Consider the following 10,255-nt stretch of genomic DNA (forward strand, 5'->3'; position numbering starts at 1 on the left):
CTGGCATACAACGTTTGTGAGTGGTCCTTGATGTCCTTGACACTGGCACTGGGATACTGCACGTGTTCTGTCAGGGACAGATCTGTGGACATTATTGGCCAGAGGAGTACCTCGACATCACGCACACATACAGAGGCTTCCCATGAATGGAAGAGCATTGTCCTGCTGAAAAATGGCACCACGTTAATATTGCATGAGAATTAACGTGTGGACGCAGAATGTTCATGACGTACCATTGTGGCGTCAGAGTTCCCTCAGTTACTATCAGCCATGACTAGGTCACACTCGATGACTCCCCACACCTTGACAACAGGAGTGACACCGCTGTACCTCTCAAAAGATTGGAACAATGGGACATCAGCCCTGGTCTGCAGCATTCACCGAAGATGGTCATTGGGGTAGTGCAGAACCGTGATTCATCGCTCAACGCAATACGACGCCATTCATCGGTGGACCATACTTCTTTATCATGGCAACACACCAAACGTAGCTGTCAGTGTTGCGGTGTGAATGGCAGCCGTCACATGGGACGGCAATTCCCTAATCTGGTTGCTGCTAGTTTCCATCCAATGTTTCGGTATGGCGCAAAATGTTCCTGGAAGTCCATTGATCTTTCTCTGATGGGAGGGGTGTCACAAAGTACTAGGTGCACAATACGGCGATCTCCCTTGCGGTGGTCATACGGATCGACCGGAACCTTGTCGATGAATATGCCTGCCGTCATTTTTCCATGCTGTCTAACATCAGGCCACTGTCTTATTCGAATGCTACATAAATAAGGATATTGTATGAGTCGACTAGCTGGCCAAATGGAGGCCCACTGTGACCCCATTTTTAAAATGCCTGCTGTTGATAATGCTGTATCACATGAGTATGTATCATCTCTGTGTCATTGATAGTGCTCACTGAACATATGATATTTTTCACGCACATTATTACCCTACCAAAGGTGGTAACAACACCAAACACACTACCAAAGTGTCCAATTTAAATATGCAGATTGCTTTTCTTTACTTCCAAATAACCGGTTTCAGGTCAGTTCCGCGTCTTCAGATCATTTGTTACAGTTACAGAGTAACTTGTAGATACAGAATTGCAAATTCACTGTCATAACTTTTATTTGTCAGGCAGAATACAGGTTGTTTCAAATATGCTTTTACCAACTCTGGCGCTGGTTCCTTACACCAAAACGTGAAAAAAGTTCATATAAACATATTTCCGAAAATCCTTCATTTTCGAATTATCAATGAAAGTTTGCTGTTCACATAAACTCACAGTAAGTACTCAAAATGTCGTCCTCTTGTTTCTAAGCACACATGACTCGTCGCCTTGTTGACTGTTGCATACTGTCAAATAATGCCTGACGGTTTCGAGTAATTTTTCACGCTTCCAAAACACGCTAATGAAGAGTTTCTGCATGCGGGTAGTCTGCTGCTTAGATCAATTCTTTAAGGTGAGATAATAATCCAATAAACTGAGGTCTGTGGAAATGGTCTTCCTCTACCTATCGAACTGTCATGGTATTGGATACCAGCCAGTGCCTCTCGAACACTGAGACTGAAATGTCCTGGGACTCCATCATGCATAAACCACATGTCTCTTCTTATTTGCAGGAGCACATGTTCTAGTAGGTCCTGGAGAGTGTTCTGAATAACCCTGTAAACAACGCCTGTAAGACGTGCTGAGAGGACATATGGCTCTACCTGACAGTCACCTACGATTGCAGCCCACATGTTAATCTTAAGTTAATGCTGATGTCTAGTCTGTACTGTAGAATGAAGATTGCGATAAGTTCATATGTTGTGGCTGTAGAAATTTGTTATTTCATCTCTTCCAAACGTTGCCTCATCTGTATATAAAAGTGAAGGGGCAAAAACGAGTTGGCAGCCTGAGCAGAAAACCGACGGCAACAGTTCTCTCGTGGTGGATGATCGGCAGATGTAAAGTCCTGCACACACTGAAGACAATACGAATAAATGAGTTGTTCGTGAAGTACCCTCCATGCTGAATTTGGAGATGTGCGACGTGCCAGGGCCACTTGTCTTGCGCTGATACCTGGCTCTTTTTCTACAGCCCGTAGAACGTGCACTTCCTGGTCAGGCATATGAGCAACATGCGGTCTTCTACGGCCAATAGTCTGTGGTGCTACGAATACTGTCTCGGCAGCACGACGATACGCAGCACTAAAGACTGGATGACTCTGCAGTCCTCAGTCTGTAAACGCCGTGTGGTACTGCCGTGCAGCCTCGTGTCCATTACCATTCGCGCCCTTGTAGTTTTATGTCTGCTTGCTCACGAAGTGAATGTCCTGCCACACTTTAAAGGAGCACTCTGAGTTAAGTCACTATCACCAATACATGTACACGATGGACTCGAAACGAGACGAGTGACGACTGTAAACAAGTCTCCCTAGCAGCACAAGGCCATCGGGGATACAATGAGCCGAACGGGCGCATAGATAGGTGAAGTTGTTGAGCTGTATCTGGAACGCTCCTAAACGCAACTTTCGTTAATAGTTCGAAGCCGGCCGTTTAGGCCGAGCGGTCCTAGGCGCCTCAGTCCGGAACCGGTCTGCTGCTACGGTCGCAGGTTCGAATCCTGCCTCGGGCATGGATGTGTGTGATGTCCTTAGGCTAGTTAGGTTTAAGTAGTTCCAAGTCTAGGGGCTGATAACCTCAGATGTTAACTCCCATAGTGCTTAGAGCCATTTGAACCATTTTGAATAATTTGAAAACGAAGGGTTTTCGGACATACCGGTACACTGAAGAGCCAAAGAAACTGGTACACCTGCAGAATATTGTGTAGGGCCCCGTGAACACGCAGAAGTGCCGCAACACGACGTGGTATGGATTATACTAATGTCTGAATTAGTGCTGGAGGGAACTGACACCATGAATCCTGCAGGGCTGTCCGCAAAATCTGTAAGAGTACGACGGGGTGGAGATCACTTCAGAACAGCACGTTGCAAGGCATCCCAGTTATGTTCCGTAATGTTCATGTCTGGGGAGTTTGGTGGTTAGCCGAAGGTGTAGCAACTGTGTAGCCACTGTGTAGCAATTCTGGACGTATGGGACTCGCATTGTCCTACTGGAATTGCCCATGTCCGTCGGAATGCACAACGAATATGAATGGATGCAGGTGATCAGACAGGATGCTTATGTACGTGTCACCTGTCAGAGTCGTATCTAGACGTATCAGGGGCCTCATATCACTCCAACTGCACACGCCCCACGCCATTACACAGCCTTCAACAGCTTGAACAGGCAAATGGTTCAAATGGCTCTGAGCACTATGGGACTTAACTTCTAAGGTCATCAGTCCCCTAGAACTTAGAACTACTTAAACCTAACTAACCTAAGGACATCAAACACATCTATGCACAGGGCAGGATTCGAAACTGCGACCGTAGCGGTCGCGCGGTTCCAGACTGTCTTGAACAGTCCCCTGCTGACATGCACGGTACATTGATGAGGTTGTCTCCATACCCAAACACGTCTATCTGCTCGATACAATTTGAAACGAGACTCGTCCGACCAAGCATCATGTTTCCAGTCATCAACAGCCCAATGTCGGTGTTGACGGGCACAGGCGAGGCGTAAAGCTTTGTGTCGCACAGTCATTAAGGATACATAAATATGCTTTCTGCTCCGAAAGCCAATATCGATTATGTTTCGGCAGCAATTTGCGGAAGTGTTACACTTCAGTCACGTTGAACGATTCTCTTCAGTCTTCGTTGGTCCCGTTCTTACAGGATCTCTTTCCGGCCACAGCGATGTCTGAGATTTGATGTTTCGCCAGATTCCTCATATTCACAGTACTCTCGTGAAACGGTCGTACGGGAGAACCCCATTTCATCGCTACCTCAGATGCTGTGTACCATCGCTCGTGCGCCGACTGTAACACAACGTGCAAGCTCACTTAAATCTTGATAACCTGTCTCTGTAGCAGCAGTAACCGATCTACACTACTGGCCATTAAAATTGCTACACCACGAAGATGACGTGCTACAGACGCGAAATTTAACCGACAGGAAGAAGATGCTGTGATATGCAAATGATTAGCTTTTCAGAGCATTCACACAAGGGTGGCGCCGGTGGCGACACCTACAACGTGCTGACATGAGGAAAGTTTCCAACAGATTTCTCATACACAAACAGCAGTTGACCGGCGTTGCCTGGTGAAACGTTGTTGTGATGCCTCGTGTAAGGAGAAGAAATGCGTACCATCACGTTTCCCACTTTGATAAAGGTCGGATTGTAGCCTATCGCGATTGCGGTTTATCGTATCGCGACATTGCTGCTCACGTTGGTCGAGGTCCAATGACTGTTAGCAGAGTATGGAATCGGTGGGTTCAGGAGGGTAATACGGAACGCCGTGCTGGATCCCAACGGCCTCGTATCGCTAGCAGTGGAGATGAAGGCATCTTATCCGCATGGCTGTAACGGATCGTGCAGCCACGTCTCGATTCCTGAGTCAACAGATGGGACGTTTGCAAGACAACAACCATCTGCACGAACAGTTCGACGACGTTTGCAGCAGCATGGACTATCAGCTCGGAGACTTTGGCTGCGGTTACCCTTGACGCTGCATCACAGATAGGAGCACCTGCGATGGTGCACTCAACGACGAACCTGGATGCACGAATGGCAAAACGTCATTTTTTCCAATGAATCCAGGTTCTGTTTACAGCATCATGATGGTCGCATCCGTGTTTGGCGACATCGCGGTGAACAGACATTGGAAGCGTGTATTCGTCACTTCCATACTGGCATATCATCCGGCGTGATGGTATGGGGTGCCATTGGTTATACGTCTCGGTTACCTCTTGTTCGCATTGACGGCACTTTGAACAGTGGACGTTACATTTCAGACGTGTTACGACCTGTGGCTCTACCCTTCATTCGATCCCTGCGAAACCGTACATTTCAGCAGGATAATGCACGACCGCATGTTGCAAGTCCTGTACGGGCGTTTCAGGATACAGAAAATGTTCGACTGCTGCCCCGGCCAGCACATTCTCCAGATCTCTCACCAATTGAAAACGTCTGGTCAATGGTGGCCGAGCAACTGGCTCGTCACAATACCTGCAGTCACCATTCTTGATGAACTGTGGTATCGTGTTGAAACTGCATGGGCAGCTGTACCTGTACACGCCATCCAAGCTCTGTTTGACTCAATGCCCAGGCGTATCAAGGCCGTTATTACGGCCTGAGGTGGTTGTTCTGGGTACTGATTTCTCAGGATCTATGCACCCAAATTGCGTGAAAATGTAATCACATGTCAGTTCTAGTATAATATATTTGTCCAATGAATACCCGTTTTATCATCTGCATTTCTTCTTCGTGTAGCAATTTTAATGGCCAGTAGTGTAACAACTGCGCCAGACACTTGTTGTTTTATATAGGCGTTGCCGACAGCAGCGTCGTATTCGCCCTGTTTACTCGTACATATCTCTGTTTTTGAATACGCATGCCTATACCAGTTTCTTGGGCGACATCAACTTTCTTTCTTGTTGTGGCCGAGCGGTTCTAGGCGCTTCCGTCCGGAACCGCGCCGTTGCTACGGTCACAGGTTCGACTCCTGCCTCGGTCATGGATGTGTTTGATGTCCTTAGGTTAGTTAGGTTGAAGTAGTTCTAAGTTTAGGGGTCTGATGATCTCACAAGTTAAGTCCCATAGTGTTTAGAGCCATTTGAACCATCTTTCTGGTTTGAATCACACTGTATAAAGAGAATCATCCCCAGTTCTTGCTAGTGGTCGTTACATAGTTTGTTAGTAAATAAAACGATTGAGGTGACTGACTGCGTTGCACGGTGCCTGCAGGTGGACGGCATGGACGTGCTGGCGGTACGCGAGGCGTCGCGGTTCGCGGTGGAGCACTGCTCCTCTGGCAAGGGCCCGCTGCTGATGGAGGCGGTCACCTACCGCTACTCCGGGCACTCCATGTCCGACCCGGGCACCAGCTACCGGACGCGCGAGGAGATCCAGGAGGTGCGCTCCACCAGGGACCCCATCTCATCCTTCAAGGAGAAGATCCTCAACTCGGAACTCGTCAAGCCCGACGAGCTCAAGGTGAGCAGACCTACCCGTCCACTGTCCTATCTGTCTCCAAGACCAACCGCATGTACAATATCAGCAGTCTGTTCACACTGGCAGAAGTGGAACGTGTTACACTATCAAGCATCAGTTCGATATTTTACTAGTTTCTTCACGAGTGCTGATTCCTCGACTACTTGTTTGTTGTTTTTGTGGTCTTCAGCCCTGCGACTGGTTTGATGCAGCTCACCGTGTTACTCTATCCTGTGCAAGCTTCTTCATCTCCCAGTACGTACTGCAACCTACGTCATTCTGAATGTGCTTAGTGTATTCATCTCTTGGTCTCTCTCTACGACTTCTACCCTCCACGCTGCCCTCCAATGCTAAATTTGTGATCCCTCGATGCCTCAGAACATGTCCTACCAACCAACCCCTTCTTCTTGTCAAGTTGTGCCACAAACTTCTCTTCTCCCCAATTCTATTCAGTGCCTCCTCATTAGTTACGTGATCTACCCATCTAATCTTCAGCATTCTTCTGTAGTACCACATTTCGAAAGCTTCTATTCTCTTCTTGTCTAAAATATTTATCGTCCATGTTTCACTTCCATACATGGCTACACTCCATACAAATACTTTCAGAAACGACTTCCTGACACTTAAATCTATACCCGATGCTAAAAAATTTTTCTTCTTCAGAAACGCTTTCCTTGCCATTGCCAGTCTACATTTTATATCTTCTCTACTTCGACCATCATCAGTTATTTTGCTCCCCAAACAACAAAACTCCTTTACTACTTTAAGTGTCTCATTTCCTAATCTAATTCCCTCAGCGTCACCCGAGTGAACTCGACTACATTCCATTATCCTCGTTTTGCTTTTGTTGATGTTCATCTTATATCCTCCTTTCAAGACACTGTCCATTCCATTCAACTACTCTTCCAGGTCCTGTGCTGTCTCTGACAGAATTACAATGTGTTCGGCGAACCTCAAAGTTTTTATTTCTTCCCCATGGATTTTAATACCTACTCCGAATTTTTCTTTTGTTTCCTATACTGCTTGCTCAATATACAGGTTGAATAACATCGGGGACAGGCTACAACCCTGTCTCACTCCCTTCCCAACCACTGCTTCCCTTTCGTGCCCCTCGATTCTAATAACTGCCATCTGGTTTCTGTACAAATTGTAAATAGCCTTTCGCTCCCTGCCACCTTCAGAATTTGAAAGAGAGTACTACAGTCAACAATGTCAAAAGCTTTCTCTAAGTCTACAAATGTTAGAAACGTAGGTTTGCCTTTCCTTAATCTATATTCTAAGATAAGTCATAGGGCCAGTATTGCCTCACGTGTTCCAATATTTCTGCGGAATATGTTATTAATATTGTGAGTTCTGGTGCAGGTAAAATTTAGAAAATATAATACGTTCCAAAACAGAAGGAATCACACATATGCTGTTGATATTCTCATCTTCCGAGACGTCTAACGTGTTCTCAGGCCTGTACATCTACATCTACATCTACATTAATACTCCGCAAGCCACCCAACGGTGTGTGGCGGAGGGAACTTTTACGTGCCACTGTCATTTCCTCCGTTTCCTGTTTCAGTCGCGTATGGTTCGCGGGAAGAACGACTGCCGGAAAGCCTCCGTGCGCGCTCGAATCTCTGTAATTTTACATTCGTGATCTCCTCGGGAGGTATAAGTAGGGGGAAGCAATATATCCGATACCTCATGCAGAAACGCACCCTCTCGAAACCTGGACAGCAAGCTACACCGCGATGCAGAGCGCCTCTCTTGCAGAGTCTGCCACTTGAGTTTGCTAAACATCTCCGTAAGCTATCACGCTTACCAAATAAGCCTGTGACGAAACGCGCCGCTCTCCTTTGGATCTTCTCTATCTCTTCCGTCAACCCGATCTGGTACGGATCCCACACTGATGAGCAATACTCAAGTATAGGTCGGACAAGTGTTTTGTAAGCCACCTCCTTTGTTGATGGACTACATTTTCTAAGGACTCTCCCAATGAATCTCAACCTGGTACCCGCCTTACGAACAATTAATTTTATATGATCATTTCACTTCAAATCGTTCCGCGCGCATACTCCCAGATATTTTACAGAAGTAACTGCTACCAGTGTTTTTCGGCTGTCATATAATCATACAATAAAGGATCCTATGTATTCCCAGTACATTACATTTGTCTATGTTAAGGGTCAGTTGCCTCTCCCTGCACCAAGTGCCTATCCGTTGCAGATCTTGCTGCATTTCGCTGCAATTTTCTAATGCTGCAACTTCTCTATATACTACAGCATCATCCGCGAAAAGCCGCATGGAACTTCCGACACTATCTACTAGGTCATTTATATATATTGTGAAAAGCAATGATCCCGTAACACTCCCCTGCGGTACGCCAGAGGTTACTTTAACGTCTGTAGACGTCTCTCCATTGAGAACAACATGCTGTGTTCTGTTTGCTAAAAACTCTTCAATCCAGCCACACAGCTGGTCTGATATTCCGTAGGCTCTTACTTTGTTTATCAGGCGACAGTGCGCAACTGTATGGAACGCCTACCGGAAGTCAAGGAAAATCGCATCTACCTGGGTGCCTGTATCTGGGTCTCATGAACAAATAAAGCGAGTTGGGTCTCACACGATCGCTGTTTCCGGAATCCATGTTGATTCCTAGAGAGTAGATTCTGGGTTTCCAGAAACGACATGATACGCGAGCAAAAAACATGTTCTAAAATTCTACAACAGATCGACGTCAGAGATATAGGTCTATAGTTTTGCGCATCTGCTCGACGACCCTTCTTGAAGACTGGGACTACCTGTGCTCTTTTCCAATCATCTGGAACCTTCCGTTCCTCTAGAGACTTGCGGTACACAGCTGTTAGAATGGGGGCAAGTTCTTTCGCGTACTCTGTGTGGAATCTAATTGGTATCCCGTCAGGTCCAGTGGACTTTCCTCTGTTGAGTGATTCCAGTTACTTTTCTATTCCTTTGACACTTATTTCGATGTCAGCCATTTTTTCGTTTATGCGAGGATTTAGAGAAGGAACTGCAGTGCGGTCTTCCTCCGTGAAACAGCTTTGGAAAAAGGTGTTTAGTATATCAGCTTTACGCGTGTCATCCTCTGTTTCAATGCCATCATCATCCCGGAGTGTCTGGATATGCTGTTTCGAGCCACTTACTGATTTAACGTAAGACCGTACGCGTACTTTCCTGTTGCATCTCGAGTGACTTGTTATGTCATGCACTCTTAGTTCAATAGGAAATGTCTGGCGGCTATTTGGAACATAATAATCAGTATCGTTAGTTCTGTATCTCCACAAGATCAAATAATCAACAACAGGCTTCAATGCATATGACGTGCCTGAAGAAATTTTCTCGGCGGACTGACGCCATTCTCAAGGCTAGCTGTTGTGTCGGACGATGCGACGTGTTCCTTGCACGGCCCCCTTCTGTGTCGGCAGGAAATCGAGACGAGGGTGAAGAAGGCGGTGGACGAGGCGACGCTGAAGGCGAAGGCGGACCACGAGATCGGCCTGGACGAGCTGGCCAGCGACGTGTACGCCAGCCCCCTGGAGCCCATGGTGCGCGGCACCGTGCCCTGGTCGCCCGTGGCGCACAAGCGCGTCGGGCCCGCCGTCAACATCAAGTGACGCGGGGGCGGCGGGGGCTGGCCGCCCGCCGGGCGCATCATCGTCCCCTCCGAGTGAGGCGGCCGCCGCCCCCGCTCCGCAGACATCTCCAGACATCGCCCGAGTGGGCGGCTGTCGCCCGCCGGGGATCCACTGCCACGTACTGCCTGCCATGCAGCTGACGAGCTAGTACATCACCAGTAAAGCTGTCCACTTTTTCGTCACGTTACCGTTCAGTGTCTTATTTAAAACTTGTAATTTGTAAATAAATGGAATCTTTGTGTCTTACACATTGGTTATTTCTGTCAGCCTTATTTCTTCTACCTTTGTAGGCACAGTACCTTTAAGCTTCCTATCAATAAATAAACTTACTGATAAAAAAGACTGGAGCACCTAGACGGGGAAGGGGAAAGTAAACTTGACGGGTTGAGACGCTACGTAATGTTATTTCAATACTTACCAAATCGAGTTAAATTTACAAATAATTTTCCAGATGATTAAAGTGGGACAAGATTGCGCACTTAAGGTTTAAATAGCGATATACTGAAGGAAACGTCACAAATTACAATTATATTTTAACTGGAA

The 10,255-nt window shown here is 46.9% G+C and overlaps 1 protein-coding gene across 1 annotated transcript in view; it reads left to right on the forward strand.

Moving 5' to 3' along the window:
- Positions 1-9,832, forward strand: part of LOC124607195 (pyruvate dehydrogenase E1 component subunit alpha, mitochondrial-like) — a 141,837-nt gene extending 132,005 nt beyond the window's left edge. The window contains exons 6-7 of the mRNA XM_047139418.1: positions 5,823-6,071; positions 9,503-9,832. Coding sequence (XP_046995374.1) covers positions 5,823-6,071; positions 9,503-9,691 — 438 coding nt within the window. The 3' untranslated portion in view covers positions 9,692-9,832. The remainder of the gene's footprint in view (positions 1-5,822; positions 6,072-9,502) is intronic.
- Positions 9,833-10,255: the final 423 nt, after the last annotated feature.

Source organism: Schistocerca americana, chromosome 3, assembly GCF_021461395.2.
Source record: "Schistocerca americana isolate TAMUIC-IGC-003095 chromosome 3, iqSchAmer2.1, whole genome shotgun sequence".
Lineage (NCBI taxonomy): Eukaryota > Metazoa > Arthropoda > Insecta > Orthoptera > Acrididae > Schistocerca > Schistocerca americana.